Genomic DNA, 19,099 nt, shown 5'->3' on the forward strand with positions numbered 1-19,099 from the left:
TGTCGACGAGACTCAAAGCGCCGGACTGAGCTGTCGCCGCTGTGGTTAGCAGAGTTGGGATATACATGGAAATGGTAGATCGAGTGAAGCGGCCGGCGAGGCCTATATCTACGACAATCATTGTCCAGAGGTTCGCGTCTCTTTGTTGCCACATTCGCCTGACTGCCCAGCTCGCCGCCGAAACTCGAACTCTATGCACCTGCTTCTTCCGTGCCTCCGTTCGTTATTGCACTCTCTCTTTGGTGATTTGCATCTACCCGTGGACTTTGATTTAACAGATCTTGTGCTCCCAACCCCACGCCCCGATGGCCTATCCCTCAGACCTTGAGCCTTCGGACAGCAATGGAAAAAAGAAAACCATGCGGGATAGCCGTGGGCATGCGCAGCATCGTGACCACAAGGAACCAGTGTGAAGATGCAGCGAGCAGGCTGCATCCGCCGCCCGCCGAGGGAAGCCGGTGAGGGCTAAACAGGTGGTCTTCAGTGTGTCAGCGGAGGCTTCCGGCTGTGCTCACTTGCGACAGAAGCTGTCGATTGACCGCCAACACCAATGCGGCTGTCTAAGCCCCAGGACTGGATAGGGGCTCACCGCCTGACAGAAACGCTTGGGCCGTTGTCATCACTGGTTGAAGTTGGTGTCGGGCCTGGGCGGTTGAGGGCCGGGGCCACGAAGCACAGCGTGCGGGGAGGGTGTCCAGAAGAAATCGGCTTCCGGGGTGTGTAAGTGAGGTTTTTCCTGTAGGCAGGGCTCTGTTATTCGTGCTGCTCCGATGCAGGGCATCAGGTACTGCATCCCCATTCCAAGCTGCACCTCTACATTTATCGCTCTGCCCGGCCCTGTCTCTCTCACTAAAAGGGCCACCAATCGTTATAATAAGGCAAACAGCCAGCCAGCAACGTGCGTTGTTCCACTGGACCTGACCTGCCGTACAAGATTTATTTTCTTCTCAACCGGCCCGTGCTCTTGACAACACATAACCGACAGCTACCCAAGCAGACTCACCTAGAAGACCTTGCGGAACAGCAGCTTTCGAATTCGAGCGGCAACTTTCTCACCAATTTCTCTTGTGTACCTTACCTAAAAGTATTGCAGCAGAGCACGGCACGCTAATCCCGGGATACATTCACCGCCGAAGACTCCCCGCAGCACCCCACCACACCACGCTTGGGTCCGTTGGACGGCACACAGCACCATTTTGTCCTCACCGAGATCTACCTGTACCTTACGTGGGTACTTTGACGGACGGAACACAACACTTGGGAAAGCCTTTGGTGAAGATCAAAGAGCAAGCATAGCCCAGGCCTTAGGTATGACGATGTTCTTGCTATCTTATCTCATTTGTATTCCTTCCCGCACCTCATGACAGATCCGCGTCACATTTTCTATTTCGTCTCTCTGCTCTCCTTCGTCTCTCAAAGGTGTGCACTGAACTGCGTTTTGCCTCCCGGCTTGGCAATTAGTCCAAGGGACATGCCACACTCGCACATACACACGGTTGCCGGAAGTGGTGCTTCAAGCAAGAGGCGAAAGGAGGGGAGGTGGGAGAGAAAGGAAAGGGAAGAGGGGGGGGAGAGGGCGGCGAAAAAATGCCCTGTCGGGTCTCTTGCTCTGGCCGCCATCTGATGGTATCATGGTGTTCATGGTGCTTCCCGATTCCGGCCAGCGTGTCGCGGTGTGCAACCTCTCGTCGTCATCGAGTCGATGCCGCGTCCCTAGTCCCGGCGCCCAACGAGGACGACCTGGCCCCCGCCTCGCCAGCTGCCTTGTTGACACTTCGAGTGCCGTCGCGGGGTTTCCACGTTCCATCGAATGCTGAGTGGCCCCTCACTGACGCTATGCTAGTACCGAAGGTTTATTCTAGCTCCCTAACCGGACACTCCCGATTCGATTCCCGCCCCTAAGGTACGGTCACGAGCGTCACCACGTCCAAGCTCACAGCCATCAGACGAGAAAGAGGCATGTGTTTCGGGCCCCCTCTTTCCAATCCCATATGTCTATACTTTTCCCCCATAAAACTAGGTGCCCTCACACCATTTCCACATTCTCTTGAGCGCAACCAAGCCCACTCCTCAACATTCAACCATGGCGATGGAACTGGGCTAACCGTCCAATTCCGCCGCGCCTGGGTTGTTTTACCCTCTCACCTCACCCCTGTCTCTCTCGGCAGCCCCCTCCTGTGGATCTGGTCTAGGCTTTTTGTCCAGAGTTACCGTTCCGCTGTTGCTGACCAGCGGGCCAGAAACACCCGATCTCTGCTCCCTTTGCGCCCAACCCCAGCATATAGCGACCGTGCGGATTTGGACACCTTCTCCGGGACTTTCTTGCATCGCACCACGCAGCCTCGTTTGAGAACAATTTCCGCCATTGCCGAGATTTGCGAAAGCGCAGCACCAGCTTCACGGCTCAGGCACTCCCTGCAGTAAACAGACTCGCTCCCCTCCTAGTCTCGCGCGCTTTTGAGTGAAGCCAGCATCCCCCCGCACACCCCAGCCACACACACGCCCACACACACACTCTCACACTCGCGCGAGCGCACACACACATACACACACACCACCAGCCCGCTCCATCCCTTGCCCCAGGGATAGATTTCTTTGCGCGCCCGGGCGAATTTCGTCGACGGTAACTCTCGACACGAACTGCCTTGGTTCCGACTTTCTCCCCGCAGATTGTCGCGAGTGGAGGGTGACGGAATTAGGTCTTCCCAATGCCGTAAGTCGATTCGGCCGCATTGTGACGGCTCTCCCCTGTTTTTTCAGCCGGCTGCGCCGCAGAACCCGGTCTCCAAAATATCTGGCTAACCCGTCGTGTCATCTCCCACTTCTTACGCTCCAGGAGAGGACGAACACCCGCTACAATCAAAGCCAACGGGCGCGGACCAAGTTCCAGTTATTCGAGTTCATACGACGACGACGACGCCGATACGTCATCGCAGCACAGCCAAGAGTACAGCCAATCGCTGGCTGACGACGACGACGACAACGAAGAGGAGGAGGAAGACGACGACCAGTGGGGAGACGATTACGACGAGCTCGACCCTACCGATTCTGCCTCGGCGAGCGCAAGCCAGGATTACGCGGATCCACTCCCGCGATCACACAGTCCACATCCGCAACGCGGCGGGTCGCGCCGCGCGCACAGGATTCCTCCAGGACGCCAATCGTTCTCTTATCACACCCCTCCAGCTCCGCCAATGAGCATAGACCCCTCCGACGACTACGGTCCGTCGACATACGGGCGTGGTTTCGGTCCTCCGCTTCCGCAGAATCACGGTGCATTTTACAGCGCCAGACCTAATCCTCCGGCGGGCGGTTACGCTCAAAGCCACGTCGGCTACATGCCGAACCACTACAACGGACAGATGGTCCCCTACAATGAATATCGGAACCCGTTTGCGCCTATGGCCGGCAACAACCAGAATTATTTCGCTGACCCGCGTGGCCACGGCCACGGCCACGGCCACGCTCACGGCCACTACGACATGATGCCGTATCACCAAGGAGCAGCAGGTTACTACGCCGGCGGCGGCGGCGGCGGAGGGCCCGGGTATGGCCTACCGCCACACCTCCAACCATACATGTATAATAATCCTCCTCCGCCCCCACCAACTGAACCCCCGGCACCCCCAGCTCCTACGACACCCGCACCGCCGGCGGAAAAGCAGCCAGATCCCGCTTTTTTAGCATTAAGGGCAAAACTCGAAGAGCTAGAGAATGAAAAGAAGAAACAAAAGGAGGAGGAGGAGCGGAAGGCACTAGAGGAGAGGATCCGGCTACAGGCGGAAGAGGCTCTCCACCGGCGAATGGAAGAGATGAGGAAGGCGCAGGAGGAGGCTAAGAAGGAGATTGAACGAGCCAGGCTCGAAGCGGAGAGGATCGCGCGCGAGCGGTTGGAGGCCGAACGCAAACAAGAGGCGGAGAGAAAGAGGTTGCAAGAAGAGGAGATGAAGCGGATCGAGCGCGAGGCACGGGAAAAGCTCGAGGCCGAGTTGAGGGCCGCCGAGGAGCGCAAAAAGCGTGAGGCAGAAGCTGCGGCTTTGGCCGAAGCACAAGCAAAAGCCAGGATTGAGCAAGCAATCAAGCAGGAGCACGAGAAAATGCAAGCCCGGATCAGGGCCGAAGAAGAAGCGAAGGCGGCGGCGGCCAAAGCGGCGGCCGAGGAGGCAGAACGGCTGAAGAGGATAGAAGAGGAGGCAAAGCGGAAACTGGAAGCGGCAATCAAGGAGCAAGAAGAGAAGCTCGCTGCGGCGGTCAAGGCCGAGCGCGAAAAGATCGAGGCGGCGCAAAAGGCCGAAGCGGAAGCCAAAGCTGCAGCAGCGAAGAAGGCGGCCGAGGAAGCTGAATGGCGGAAGAAGCTCGAGGCCGAGGCCAAGCTAAAGGCAGAGGTCGAGGCACGGGAGAAGCTGGAAGCCGAGCGCAAGGCAGCCGAGGAGGCCAAGGCGGCCGAGGAAGCCAGGAAGAAGGAAGAAGAGGCGCTGAGAAAGAGGCTCCTGGAAGAAGGCAAGCAAAAAGCCGAGGAGGCGGCCAAAAAGAAGGAGAAGCCGCCCATCAAGTTCAAGGACGCCGTTGGCCGCAAATTCAGCTTCCCGTTTCATATTTGCCAGACTTGGGCGGTAAGTTGACACACCCTCGTTAAGCAGCACTGCTTTGTTTACTAACCACTGGGTTTTTAACACATTTGCAGGGCATGGAAGAGCTGATCAAGCAAGCCTTCCTACACGTCGATGTCATCGGGCCGCATGTCCAAGAAGGCCACTACGACCTGATCGGGCCAAACGGTGAGATCATCCTGCCTACAGTCTGGGAGAAGGTTGTCGAGCCGGACTGGTCCATCACGATGCACATGTGGCCCATGGACAAGGCGCCACTACGGAGCCAGATGCATCCGGGCATGATGCCGCCGGGCGGCATTCCCCGACCCCCTCATCATCCCGGTCACCCGGCACACGCACACGCACAGGCACACGCACATGCACACGGACAGCGGCCCCACGCCGGCATGGCCGGTGCGTTTATGCGCCCGCAGAGCGCCCGACCTGCAGGCGGCGGCATGCCACCACCCCCGCCGCCGCCAGGCGCGACGTGGCCTGGCATGATGGGCCGGCAGCCTCAGATGCGACCGGGTATGGAACCTCAGATCCTCACCGTGGAGCCCGGCAAGAAAAGCGGGAAAAAAGGCGCCCCGTCGTCGGTTCTCGGGTGGATGGCGGGGGGTAAACCTGTCAAGAGCGGCAAGAAGTATGTTAGCTACGAGCTTTTCCACCCCCATCCTCCTTCTCCCCCCAAGTCCAGCTACCCCACTAAGCATGTTTATCTCTTACCTATTGTACCCTGCCACTGCGAAGTGGTCGCCCAAGTTTGTTCATATCCTTGCTCCATCATCCTTTCTTCACTTGACATCGCGTAAAGAATGCAGCCGGAGGATGGTAATGCTAACGGTTGTGCTGTACTAGGAAGAAGCATTAAGCGAGCACGGACACCGAGTTGAAACTGACTTCCTTGAGATATAGGCGGCTATCAACATGGCCCTTCCCGGTTTATGCTCTTCTCCTTCCCACTCTTTTCTTTTCTGGTTACTTGCAATTGCGCTCAGAGTTGAGTTGGTTATTGGCTTTTGATACCTTGTCGCCTACTAGTTCTTGCTTTGCTTTTGATTCATTCCCTGCTTTTCGTGTCCTTCGTGCTTGGTGGCTTGGGTTTGTACCCTTCCTTCACCCCCCCCCCCCCCCCCCCCCTTCTTTTCTCTTTTTTTCTGCCTGTTTCGAATTCGTTTATTTTTGTTATTTTATTTCGGCGAGGCGAGTCTTGTTGTTTGATCAACTGATCTAACCCGGGGCGTGTGATGCATTACTGCCGGAGTATGAGGAAATATGAGGCGATACGAGGATACGAGGGATGGGAAATGATTGGGCGATGCAACGAAAAATGCAACGAATGGATGGATGGATGGATGGTTTGTCCACGGACGAATGTACTGTGGGCGGGCCCTGCCGTCGTCGGAGTAAAAGGGGCGTACTCGATCGATCTATCAACTGTGCTTGCTTTGCTAGTTTGCCTGGTTCCGGCGCAAAAAGTGTCAATTTGGTTGTGGCGGCGCGGCGAGGGAAGAGTGCTTTCTTTCTTCCTTTTTTGTTCTTGCTTTCTCTTGAATTTAGAGGTCTTTTTTGCTAGGTCTTCAAGTTTTGTTTCTACTAAAGTTGGTTGAGTAGCATTGGCTTTTTAGGTGTTGATGGTCTCTCGGGTTCTAGTTCTATGTGCCCTGCCTGACTCTTTCCCGTCTTCTGCAAAAATGTTCTATCCCTACCTCTTGTCTATACCATCTAGACCAACTATCAACCCTAAAAGAAAACAGAAAAACAAGAGATGGATACACAATAGTGTACGTCTTTCGTACCTGGCGGGACACCTTGTACGTCCGTCTCTAAAGCAGCACCTGTTTGCTTGCTTGGACGCCAGCCCGTCTCAAAATTCCAACAATGCCCACCTCCCTCCCTCCCTCCCTCCCTCCCTCCCCCACCTCACGCTACAGCTCACTTTCCCCTCCCGTAAAGCCTCCTCGCTCTCTCCTCAAACGCCTCAACCATCTCGTCCACCTTGTCATCCGCCATCTGCCCCACCGCAAACCCCAGCGCGGGATTCGCAAACTGAAAGGTCACGCTTAGCGTAACCTCGGTCGATTCCCCTCCGCCCTCACCAGCTCCCGCGCTGGCACGGGCAGCCACGGGCTTGACGGTCCACCGCGTAACCAGGCTCTTGAAAATCCCGCCCTCCGCCATCTGCGTCCGCCCGCCGGTCGTGCCCCCGTCCACCCCATACCCCGCGCGCCGGAGCACCTCCCGCGGGAGCGACGGCTCGGCGTCCCCGCTGACCGCCTCGACCACCTCGCCCGGGACGCAGTACACGCGCGACGTGTACGTCTGCGTGAAGGGTCCCCAGCCGACGGTCAGGTCTGCCTGGGCCGGGTGGCGCTGCGGCGAGGTTGTTGTTGTTGTGGTGGTGGGGGTCGTCGCTGTCGTCACCCAGGACGTCACCTGGGAGTGGGTGCAGTGCGGGAGGAAGGCCGAGTAGGAGTCGACGTCGGCGATGAGGGTGTAGATTTGCGCCGCGGGGTAGGGAAGGATTCGGCGGGCGCGGAGGGTCTTGGGTGGCGGGCCCTGTTGGTTGCCCGTCGGGGAGAGATTGGGGAGAGCGGAGAGCAGCCAGGAGGTCGAGATGGGACGGGCGCTGAGAGTTGGAGGGTCCCGGTGGAGGGGCGGGCCTCCGGGCGTTTGCGTTGGTGATGATGGTAGGCGGCGGATAGCAATACGTGGAGCGGGAAGGCGTTGGATTGCTAGGCGTGCTGTTGCCGGTAAGCGGGGTGCCATCGTGAGAGAGTTGGCGAGGTTGCAGTTGGTGGTTTGGTTCGGGCCTTGTTTGAGCACAGATGCGCCCAGTTAGTGATGTGGGGGATGTGGCGTTCTCGGTAGTCGTGATGAGGATATCATTGTTCCGTTTCAGTCACCTAGACGAATTGAGGGCTTAACTAAAGGCAAACTGGTGTTATTGCGGTTCCATCGCTGTTGTATGCTGGTTGTGTTTGCGATCTTGGTTGAGATCTGATGAACGCGAGATCGTCTTTTCTACCGAGGACGGCACCCAAGTGTACCTTAAATGTACACAGTCTCGCACGGTATCCAGACTGTAACAGGGTCTTTGGATACCCCACCTCCTAAACCCATTTTTCTGGCAATCGGTCTTTTTTATTTTTCGCGTCCCAATTTTCTACTCCCACCTCCCCAAGTTTTCGAAACCCCACGAACTCTTGGAAATGGTGCAGCGGACACGCATCTTAGCAAGCGTCGTTCAATGACCTGCGGCGACTGTTAGCTGCTCCTTGTAGGCGCACTAACACTCCTTCCAAAATACCACCCGCCATGACGGCCGACTGTCCTGCAGCCGTGGCTGCTGGCCAGACCGATGCGCAAGAGAAGCTTGCCGCTGAGATCTCCTCGCTCGAAATAGCGAAGGAAGAGCAGCTGCCGCAACTTCCCCCCCACCGTTCGCACGATCCCCAGTACAACCAAAAGAGGAGCGACCCCTTCCAGTTCGGGTCCCGTTACCTTGGAGAGGAAGACGATGTCTTCGAGTTCAATGCCTGGGACCATGTCGAGACTGACGACGCATATAAGGAATACGCTGAGCAGCAATATGCTATGCAGCGTCAGTCGCCTGTATCGGACTTTGACAAGTGTGAGTGGAATTCTTCTCTCCGATTTTTTCTAGCAGGGCAACTGCTGGCGCTTGTGATGATTTACAATCATAAGCATAGTTCATCTGAACATCCATGAAGACACCTATGTATTTTATAGTCTTTCGCTCCCATCTGATGCGCTTCACTTATATCCCGCCGATATTTGGTTCTTAAGAGTGGTTGGCCATCGACTAACCTGTCAACAGTTCGATTCAACTCGGATCCTGCAAAATGGTGGAACCAGTTCTATAAGAACAACACGGCCAATTTCTTCAAAGACCGGAAGTGGCTACAGCAGGAGTTTCCCATCCTGGACAAGGTGACCCAGGAGGACGCTGGGCCTGTCACCGTCCTAGAAATAGGCGCTGGTGCTGGCAACACGGCATTCCCCGTGCTGGCGAAGAACAAGAACCCAAAGCTGAAGCTACACGCCTGTGACTTCTCTAAGAAGGCTGTCGAGGTCATGCGGAGCCACGAGTCGTACGACCCCGAGGTGATGCAGGCTGACGTGTGGGACGTAGCCGGAGACGAGCTACCGCCGGGCCTCGAGGAAGGATCCGTAGATGTGGCGGTAATGGTGTTCATCTTCTCTGCGCTTTCTCCGTTACAGTGGAAGAAAGCGGTAGAGAATGTCTACCGGGTGCTCAAGCCGGGCGGCGAGGTCTGCTTCCGCGACTATGGAAGAGGGGACCTTGCACAAGTCCGGTTCAGGAAGGGGCGGTACCTGGAAGAGAATTTCTACATCCGGGGCGATGGCACGCGCGTCTACTTTTTTGATAAAGACGAGCTGGCCGAGATATGGACTGGGAAGCGCGACCAGACTGCTGATGGCGAGGCAGAAGGTGCGCAACCCTCGTTCGAAATCGAGCAGCTCGGCGCCGACCGTCGGTTGCTTGTCAACCGCGCTAAGAAGCTTAAGATGTACCGCTGCTGGCTCCAAGGCCGATTTAGAAAGAAGTAGATAATAAAAGCATGTCAAACACGTGTCATTCCATTGCACTGTTATGTTTATTGCCGTTGCCTGTTTCCCTTCCGTTGCTGCTGGGCGATGTCTTGCGACACCCAAGGCAGAGTATTTATGTGGTGGCCCAAGCTCCAGTATTGCAGCCGCCCAGGGAGCCGCTAAGGGAGCAAGCTCTCGTCTCCTTTCTTCACCGCCCGAGGCCAAGGGGGGCAGAATTCCTGAATGCGACAAAGCCGCCCGTGCTTTCAACTGATCATCGCAGCTTGTGGTTCGCGGCATCCTCGCGGGTCCCCTGCCGACCTTGCCATTTTCTTCCATTCACCTCACTTCACGACACCTCGCGACACGTCCATGTTAGGCCCGCTACCATTTGGTTCGGCGTCGCCAACATAGAGCCTCTCGTGCTCACCCGCCGTGATTCCATTGACGATCCGGTCGGCCATCTCTCTTGGGTAATTGCCCGCCCGCACCCGCACCCGCACCCGCACCCGCACTCTGCAACCCCGTTTCGCTATCCGCGACGTCGAGATCTCCCCACGGCGCCTGATTGCCTCCGTCCATCCTTCCCAGGACCTTCACCGCCAATGCTCTTCCAAGGTGACCATGGCGGCGCCGGCTAACAACCCCTTGGGGGCGCCCTCCGCGCAGGCTTTGAGTAATCCCTTCGGCGCACCTGTGTTCGGCAAGCAAGCTATGACGGATCCGTTTGGTGCGCCAGCCCAGAATCGCTCCGGTGCACCGATCGCGACGTCCTCTGTCCACAACCCTTTCCTCGCACCGATCTCGGGGACCGGGCCCTCCTCAGCTGCGCCCACCAACAACCCCTTCAGCGCGCCTATCTCCGGGAGCAGACCCTCCTCGACCGGAAATCCGTTCGGGACCCCGTCCGGTCAGACATCTGTCTTTGGCACGCCAACTGCTTCGCGGCAACCGTCACCTTCAATACCGAATAATCCATCCAGCAACCCGCCATCGCAAACACAATACGCCAATTTCTCGGCAGCAGTTACGCAAAGCGCCAACGGGGCAGGCTTGGCTCCATCACCGTTCGGCCGGGCAAAGCCAGCTGGGACATCAGATAAGCCGTCAGCCCTCGGGGCTGCCGACACGAACGCGATGCCACGCTGGGGCAAGCAGGCTGGCGGCAAGTCGGCCGTGACAAATAACAGTAGTGGATTCGGAGGACGAGCCCAGAATAAAGACCCACAGCGCGCCAATCCGTTTGGTGGCTCGAAACCAGCAGAGAAGCAGCCAAACGTCCAGGTGGCCGAGACGACCAAGAAATCCAAAGCGGGCGTCCGGAACAAGAAGCTCGAACGGACTGAGCGCCACCAGTCCGCTCCCAGCACGAAGAGGGACCAGAAAGTCGCCCTTCAGGAGCCTACTGAGAAAACGAAGCAGCTGTCGCCCTTCGCGTTCAACTTTGCGAACAAGCTCTTCAGCCGGTTAAAGCAAGAAAACATCAACCCCCCCCAATGGCCAACAGAGCCCGGCAACCCCGACAAGCGCGGCGCCATCGAGAGCCTAAAAGATGCGTACAAGAAGTATCGCACACGCGTCTACGCGTCTCTAAGGAAAGCCGAGCTCATCGACGACCCGGAAAAGAGGCGGAAACTTGAGGACGCTCTACCGTTCAAGGGCATCTGCGAGGACATGTGCCCAGAGTTTGAGAAGGTTTATCGCATTGCCGAGTACGATGTCAAGACGGAAGAAAAGGAGACCGGGCCCGATGGGCTCACCATGTGGCCCGATCCGTCCCGGATGGTCAAGAAGTTCGGACGGTCCGCCGCCGGCCAAGATGCGCCGCTGCCGATGGATGTCCGCTCTGTCGACGCGTTGCGGAGGACAACAGATTACCTCTTCAACGACCTCCTCCAGTCCGAGAGCAATCTGCCTTCCATGCACAACTTCCTGTGGGATCGCACTAGAGCGGTGCGCAAGGATTTTACCTTTCACTCGCAAAAGTCGGCCGAAGAGATGAAGGAGATGGTCTACTGCTTCGAGACGATTACACGATTCCACGCCACTGGTCTCCACCTCCTTTCTCAGAGGGGTTTCGCAAACGAAGATTTCGACCAGAAGCAAGAGATTGAGCAGCTAGGGAGGACTATTCTCTCACTCATCGAGGCTTACGATGTGTGCCGCGACAAGCGGGTCACATGCGAGAATGAGCCCGAATTCAGAGCCTACTATCTCCTCCTCAACGCTCACGACCCCTCTATAGCAAAGAGGATTCCGACGTGGGGGAAGGAGTACTGGTTTGAGTCTGAAGAGGTGCAGACGGCCCTGTCGCTGATCCAGGCAATGGACGATGTCCGGGAGCCCAAGGGGCCCATCAAGCCACGACGGCCCACGACATTATCTGGCACGTCGTTTACCAATTACTTCTCCATTGTCGAGGACCCGCGCGTGTCTTACACCATGGCCTGCGTTGCCGAAATCCACTTTACGACTGTACGTCAAGGCATCCTCAGGAACCTGGTCCGCAGCTACGCCCGCCACCGAGATGCACCGCGCACAATCACGGCTTCTGATTTGAACCGAATGTTGAGGTTTGACTCTGACGAAGAGGCTATCGAGTTTGTCGAGCTTCATGACTTTGAGTTCTCGACCTGGGTTCCCGAAGGAAAGAATCCAGTGGCCGAGCCATATCTCCTCCTCAACAGCAAGAGGAAGCATGTACCGTCGCCGCGAGTCCGGCAGTCGTTTTCAGGGAAGCTAGTCGAGCGGAAACGTACGACACAATCCTTGCCACATGTGATCTATAACACCATTTTCGAAGAACCGTCAGAGAACCCCCCAAGCAGCGAGGATAGTCCCGATCAGCTGTTCGTCAACCAGACGGCACCGTCCGCGTTCGCATTTCCTGCCACATCCTCGACGACTGTACAACCGGCAGTGCCATCATTACCCACAAATCCCTTCGCATTCGGCAGCGCCGCGAAGGATACACCGCGTCCCAATGGGATCCCTTCGACCGGTGCCCCGGCTGGAACACCGGTGCCGGCATTCTCCGGCATTCAGGCCCCGCAGCCAGCCAGCTCAGCCCACCCAACGCTTCCTAACCCGTTCGGCGGCTCCAGTACCCCTTCTTCCTTCGTCGGCGTCGGCTTATCTGCACCGCAAGCCCAGACAGTACAGAGTTCATCACCAGACACCACAAGTGCCAAGAACCCCTTCGCAAGTCCGGCCCAGCCCACGCAGACAGCCGGTTCGGTTTTCACCGCGTCAAACCCTTCGGGCTCTTCGAGCCCCTTTTCTTTTCTCAAAGGCTCTACCCCAACACTGGCACCTCCTGCACCCATCTTCCCGTCGGCCCCATCGAGCACATCCTCTGCTACGACACAAGATGCTGCATCCAAGACAAACCCCCTTGGGTCTGCGCCATCGCCTTCGGCCTCGACACCGGGTCCCCCGGCTCCTCAGGGCGCCGCGTCTCTGTTTCCCACAACAACTTCCGGAAAACAGACAGGGCCCCAACCCGCCTCTGCAGCGCCCGGAGTTCCAGATATCTCCATCTCGGCTCCGCCGCCTACGATACATAAACCCGCTCCTCCTGCCACCCAGCCTGGGATCCTTAATCAGTCACACCTTCCCGCCAGTTCTGGGCCACAAACCTTCGCGGTCCCTCCCACAGCCCAGCCGCCTCCGCCTAAGCGGGATCTCATGGGAGACTTTACCAAATGGTTCGTCAAAGGCGACGAGGGCGTCATGGAACAGTTCACCGAGAACACCCTACAAGACATGCTCTGGGAAGTCTTTGTCTCTTTCCAACGAGAACAGGAGGAAAGGAAACGACGGGAGGAAGACGAAGAATCTTGGCGCCTTGCCCGGGAGCACCAGACCCACCGTTTACAAGTCAAGTACTTCTACCGATGGCGAGATGCCGCCCGTTCTATGGCCACGAAGCGCATCCTCCGCGAGGGGAAGGAAAAGATGAGGCTGTATCGTGAAGAAAAGCGGTTGATCCAGAAACAGCAGCAGGAAGCGATGGAGAATGCGGAGAGAGAGGCGAGAAGGGCTGCCAAGAGGAGGTTATTTGAAGACGGGCAACGGCTGAGTCTACTAGCTGCTGAGGCGTCAACGGGGCGGCGAAACAGTATCGCATATAGCGCCGACCATGACCACCACAACCCAGAGGACCATGGACAGCTCCTGCTCGCAAGCGGCATATTTTCAGGGTTGCGCGATGAAAGGGAGCACATCCGCCGCGTTGTGGGGAAAGATGGGTGGGCGGGGTTTGCATCCCCCGGGAGGTCGTTTCGGTATCCGGAATCAGAACTTGAGTTTGAGCCCCCGCCGCCGAGGTCTACTGGCTCCCCGGCAGACGACACGAGTAGTGTTGGCAGGCGGGAAGGGTGGAAAACGAGGTCGCTCCGCGAGAAGTTTGGGATGGTGGACCACCAGTCGTCCATGTCCAGGTCCAGGGGCCGGAGCGTCTCTGCCAGTGGCTCCGTAGTCAACGGCCCATCGTCCCGCTTCCTGCGGCAGTCCTTACCCGCGCCCGCCAACCGAACGACGAATTTCACCTCTTCCTCGAGAAAAAGATCAGCCGAAGCATCGTCGGACGGCGGCGAGCCCGACACCAAGAAACACCACCACTCCCTTTACCACCACAACAACAATAGCCACAGTAGCGTCTACGGTAGCAACACCACCACGAAAACTAGGCTCAGCAAATCCCGCCATTGGGACCTGCGCGCTAGGGGCCTGGTCCCCATGCCGGACGGGAACTGGCTGCCCGAGGCGATGCTCGCCGGGAACCCCGCCGCCACCACGCCCGGGATTCACTCAGATTATGGCGATGACGAGGAACCCAACGGCAATCAGCATAATTATGATGAGAGTAGGTGGCCGCCGCCGCCATCCTCGCCCGCGACGGCAGCGGCAAGCAACATGCAGCTCCGTCTGGCGAGGCTTAAGCGGGCTGGCCTGAGAGCGCAGGCTGCGCGCGCCGGCGGCAGCGTAGACTTGTTGGTGTCTGGCCGTGGTCACGGTCACGGCAGTGCAGGCCCAAATATCGGGATGGATGGCTTCCCCGACGCGAACTCGCCGCCCGGTATGAAGGGCCCGTCACCTTCGTCGTCCTCGGGGAAGAGGAAACGCGGGGTGCTTGTGGACGGGGATGGCAGTGGAGATGGGGAGGATGATGGGGAACTGTCGCCGCCTGAGGCGAAGAAAGCGGCTGGGGTGGTGCCTTCCGGTACTGGCGTTGGCGTTGGCGTTGGCGTTGGTGGCGGTGATGGTGTTTCTTTGGGACGGGAGGAGACGAGTGCCATGGTGGAGAACACGAGGAGGATGTTGAGGGAGCTGAGAGAGTTTATGGATCAGATGGATCGGGATGGGGCTAGTTGATTGCGCTGGGCCCGTCCCTGGTCGGAGAACAATCCAAATTTGTGCGGAACGGGATGATATAAGAGTCGAAGGAGGGTCTTGACTGCGAGGATGGCATGCCTGAGCATAAATTGCAAAGGGGTCAGTCGGGCAGAGTATGGGAGGACATCATGGACGATCACCCACGCACCCACCGCATCCCCAAGCAGAAATTGCGACTTACCGGGGGTGTCGAGATAAATAACTGCACATCTGCAGAGCAAGCAAAGCATGCATGCATATATAAGGCGTTTCTGGATGGGAAGACTGGATTCTAGTCAAGTAGTCTGCCTGTTAAGGGACGGCGGTTTTACATATTTGGCACTCGCACTCTGTACATAGATCCAGATTACTTTGCATTGCTGGCTGGCATGGTCGGGACAGCGGGCAGGCAGCGCGGGGCAATGGTACCAATTCTGCGGTTTCCTTTTGTTGGTCATTTTGCTTACATATATCCATTGGGCGCCTTTGTGCATCTTCGTCGTTTCTATGAGCTTGGCTGGATCACGAGGTGAGATAGGCATGGGATGTTGCGACATGGAAGTATGACAAGCGAGTTTGTTGATTTGTTTGATGCGGCATGAACGGTATCGGCATATGTGCATGTAGGGCAACTCTAGATGGCCAAAAAAAAAAAAAAAAAAAAGCCAGGCGTCTTAGGAGACTGAGGAGAGAAGTTGAAAGAAAAGAAGTCTGGATATGTGTGCTGCGGTAAACTGAAGAATGAATATAGGAGGAAGAGAAAGTACTTTGCCAACGCAATACCCTGCGTTGACATAGCACTTAAACTACGTCTCACCTGGCTACAGAAGACTGAATGCGTCGGGTACATTGACCGCAGTCTGCGACGGTTATTGGGCGGACAGCCTACAAGGTTGCTTATGTAGCAGAGAAAGGGCGCCGTAAAGGATTTCTTATTATGCACGATGCCGTCGTGATACGTTGGGCCTAGTATGTTGTATATACCAACACACTCCCCACCAGGCAAAAAAAGCAAAGTTTTGTCAGCCAAGCATGCATCAACACCGGCTCCTTTTTTCTTTTTTCTTTCTTTTTTCTTTATATGTAAGAAATTGACTTGCCTCCTACGTCATTATGGGGTTTTCATCTTAAACCCCAAATCGACATCACACCCTTCAGTTCAGAACATATGCACAATCAACCATACGGTGGATAGATTGTTATCAGTATTTAGAGAGCAATGCTATGTCGACTCGGTACTCCATGCAAACCCGCTATCCGCCGAGCTTCGTACAAGTACAAGGTAAAGACAACAAAAGGGACTAGCAGCCAAGCGCCGCGGGTATATCACAATGACCATAACTTCAACCAGACCAGCCCAGCCCAGCCCAACCCAACCCAAACTTCAATCAACTGTACAAGCTTAACAGGACAAAGCAAAATTAAGAGAATCACCTCTTAGGTGGCGCTGCAAAAGCAGTCTGAATCTCCCACGACTCGACGGGACTACCCGCCCCCGAGGCGACGGCCGCATTCCTCGCGTTCCTCGCGTTCTTCTTAGATCCAGCAATACCGCTCCGCCCCGTCTTCGGCGGCGTCGGTGGCGGAGGGGGCGGCGGCAGGACGGAGTCGCCCGGCCGGGCGGCATGCTTCTGCGACGGCTTATTACTATGCTGCCTGGGCGGTGTCTGCTCAGACCACGCGCCGCCCCTCAACAGCGGGGTCCCGCCGGTCCCGGAGGTAGGACTGCTGAAAGTGCTAGCCGAGGCTAGGACCGGGCTGCCGTGGCTGGCGCCATGCACGCCGTGCTCGGCCGGGACGTACGCCTTGATGGAGGGTAGCAGGGCGGCGGTGCTGCGTACCGAGTCGGCCGAGAGGGGGTTGAAGTCTGACGGGGAGTAGACGCCTGCTGTAGAGGGCGACGAGTAGGTTTGCGGCGGCGGTGGGATGTCGGTTGTCAGGTGGTGCAGCGAGGGAGCGGCACTAGCGGCCTTCTTGGTGATGTGGGCGATGTCGTCTTGGTAGGGGGACACGGGCTCTTCCCTGATCGGCATAGTCTCGTGTTGCTTCCAGACCGAGGATCGGGGGTCGTGTGCGTGGACCTTCTCGTCGGCCGGCGACGTCACGCCTTGCTCCGCGCCCGGCCAGAAGCGTGGCGACATCATGTGCGTCTGGCACTGGAACGAGGTGGACGACTGGGGGCGGCGGGCGAAGCGGCTGTAAAACTGGGCCTCGGCATTGGCGCGGGTGCGCCTGTTCTTGCGCTTGCGGACGCAGACAAAGGTCACGGCTACGACGATAAGGAGGAACACTAGCCCCCCCGCGGCGACGCCGACGATTGTCGGCGTGGGCAATGCAGTGCTTGAGCTGCCGGCGGTCAAGAGGGCGGCGGGATTGACAATGTGAATTAGCGATTCCGTAAAGACGGTGTCGTTCAAGCCGAGGACCACGCCCTGCGCAGGCTGTTGTTGGCAGCCAGCTTCCAGAGCCACGAAAACTAGGTCTTGGTTAATGTTGCTACTCGGTGTTTGGACTTGCAGCTCCTTACAGTTGGCCAGGTAATGGGTCCTGGGATCAGAGGCGATGCAGGACGTGCACTTCTCGAAGAGTTCATAGCTCATGCCCGCATTGTTGGCGGCCGAGCAGTACGAGTACGGCGTCGTATTCCTTGGGTCTAAGATGCCGTGCTCTATGGTAGAGATGAGAGGGCCGCAGGCCAGCTCGGTGGTGCATGGGGTCGATCCGAGCCCGGTCGCATTGTTGGGGTAGTTCCAGAGGCAGTTCGCCGCAGTGTACCTCAGGTTGTCTGGCGCAGGAATTAGCAGCCGGCTTTGACACGGCGGCAGCTGGGAAACGTACACAGAAACCACATGCTATCACTCTCGCTCCCTTGCGAGAAACCGCTGTCCTGCAGGCAGGTCACGCAGTTCCTGAACTTGGTGCCTGCTGGACTCGCGTAGTCGTCATCGTGGCAGCTGATGTCGGAATTCCTTGTGTTGGACGAATTGGGGTCTGAGGCATCGAGATCGGGCGAATCCAAGCATAACGCCGCGCATGGCGAGTTTGGCGTGACTTGCAGTGTCGACGCAAGCTGCGATAGTGAGAAAACCGACACGAGCGTCGAGATGCTCAATTGTAAGGTCCCCCGATGGCGGGCCATGGTGTAGAGCCAGAAGAAAACTTGGGGGGAAAGTAAGAGTACAGTAGAGCCCGGATCCAGCGGGACTTAAACGGGGGTTGATTAAAAGAATGTAAACCCCGAACCAAGAAAATGCGGGATAAGGAGGCTGGTACCGAGACAGCACGGTCTCACGCCGGCAAGTTAGCCGGGAATTAAGTATCAGATATATATCTGGAATTGAGAGTGCGAGAAAATGGGGAGGGAAAGCCGAAGCAGGCTTCCCAAACTTCTAAATATTCTCGTCAGTTGCACAGCGCCTGGCGGTGGGTGCTCGCTCGCAGTCTGGTGCCGCCCTTGATTCTGTGATGTCCCCCCCAGGCGTGAATGCTTCGATAGAGGCGGGGGAGGCACCAAGCAGAATCAGCATTTTGTCAACAGAAGTGGGTGGGTGTGACGAGCTGCATGCAACGTCAAACTAGGAACAGAGCACAAGGGGGGGGGGGGCCACAGAGAGTCCAGGTGCGGCACCCGCCGAGGGCCCCCTAGGCCGGATCGGGGATGTGACAAGGTGATAGTCTCGACGGCCCTGATGGCCTGCCGCTGACCACCCATGCGAGGTCCTCTCTCAGGCGATCCAATCATGGCCCGGGCCATGGCCGGTGGCGGATGGTCGGCAGAGCGATTGCTTGCTGGACGGCAGCAACGGTTGTGCCCGTCACCCACCAGATCCCCGCATGCTCCGATCTTGCTCTGGTCGGCCCCATTGCCTCTGCGTTGTGGGCTGTTTGGGGGCGCGGAATCGGTCAATAGGAGATGTCGCCAGCGCTTAGGATTTCTAGCTCGGGTGGCACGGCCGCTTCACCTTGGGTGAAGCTGAAGTCAGTCGAAACCTGCCTTAGATAGCAACTGGCATGCAACAAAGGTTCCGGCAGTCTGGTTGTTGCGCAGTCCAGCGGGCGCAGCAGTTCGCCCAGTTTCTCGCCCGAGTTCGCTTGGGCGAGGAATAGAAAGCAGGGTCGCAGGCGCTTGGGGGAAATGCCAAGAATCAGGCTAAGCTCGGACCAACATGGCAAAATCGGGAGCTTGACAACTTATTAGCTTCGCTGGCCGACCTCTCATTCGTTTCTGCACGCTGCGAACCAGCTGCGAACCTGCACGACATCCCCCGACATCACAGCTGTCTCAGTGTAAACCGTGTTTTACCCGCCCGGCTTCTCGTCGGCGTCTTGTTGCTTGCCCCCTTTCACGGTCCACTGGGTGAGACTATCGTAGCCGTCGCACGGGAAGCCGGATCGAGATCAGACGATGCTCGGTCGTCGTCTTCACCGTCTGCATCGCCGTTTGCCGCCCTGTGTTTCCATGCACTGACCTTCTGCATCATCTATCTTTAACGAATATTCCCGTGTCCAGATGCACACACAGACGGTCTCGCAGCGGGAGATCGCTTCTC

General features: G+C 57.3%; 5 protein-coding genes across 5 annotated transcripts; 3 read left to right on the plus strand and 2 right to left on the minus strand.

Annotated features, from left to right (window-relative positions):
- Positions 1-3,194: 3,194 nt before the first annotated feature.
- MFIFM68171_04281 (uncharacterized protein) lies at positions 3,195-5,466 on the plus strand (the record flags this gene model as incomplete). The annotated part of the gene is made up of 3 exons (XM_071059701.1): positions 3,195-4,613; positions 4,685-5,238; positions 5,454-5,466. 3 exons carry the CDS (start codon positions 3,195-3,197, stop codon positions 5,464-5,466), a joined length of 1,986 nt encoding a protein of 661 aa, XP_070915802.1.
- A 1,064-nt stretch (positions 5,467-6,530) lies between these two features.
- On the minus strand, positions 6,531-7,364 carry COQ10 (Coenzyme Q-binding protein coq10, mitochondrial; the record flags this gene model as incomplete). The annotated part of the gene is made up of 1 exon (XM_071059702.1): positions 6,531-7,364. The coding sequence occupies one exon, from the start codon at positions 7,362-7,364 to the stop codon at positions 6,531-6,533; it is 834 nt and encodes a 277-aa protein (XP_070915803.1).
- A 549-nt stretch (positions 7,365-7,913) lies between these two features.
- On the plus strand, positions 7,914-9,191 carry MFIFM68171_04283 (uncharacterized protein; the record flags this gene model as incomplete). The annotated part of the gene is made up of 2 exons (XM_071059703.1): positions 7,914-8,229; positions 8,437-9,191. 2 exons carry the CDS (start codon positions 7,914-7,916, stop codon positions 9,189-9,191), a joined length of 1,071 nt encoding a protein of 356 aa, XP_070915804.1.
- Positions 9,192-9,797: 606 nt separating this feature from the next.
- SAC3 (actin cytoskeleton and mitosis protein) lies at positions 9,798-14,549 on the plus strand (the record flags this gene model as incomplete). The annotated part of the gene is made up of 1 exon (XM_071059704.1): positions 9,798-14,549. The coding sequence occupies one exon, from the start codon at positions 9,798-9,800 to the stop codon at positions 14,547-14,549; it is 4,752 nt and encodes a 1,583-aa protein (XP_070915805.1).
- Positions 14,550-15,979: 1,430 nt separating this feature from the next.
- On the minus strand, positions 15,980-17,688 carry MFIFM68171_04285 (uncharacterized protein; the record flags this gene model as incomplete). The annotated part of the gene is made up of 3 exons (XM_071059705.1): positions 15,980-17,025; positions 17,077-17,334; positions 17,388-17,688. 3 exons carry the CDS (start codon positions 17,686-17,688, stop codon positions 15,980-15,982), a joined length of 1,605 nt encoding a protein of 534 aa, XP_070915806.1.
- Positions 17,689-19,099: the final 1,411 nt, after the last annotated feature.

Source organism: Madurella fahalii, assembly GCF_045866475.1.
Source record: "Madurella fahalii IFM 68171 DNA, scaffold_2, whole genome shotgun sequence".
NCBI classification, from domain to species: domain Eukaryota; kingdom Fungi; phylum Ascomycota; class Sordariomycetes; order Sordariales; genus Madurella; species Madurella fahalii.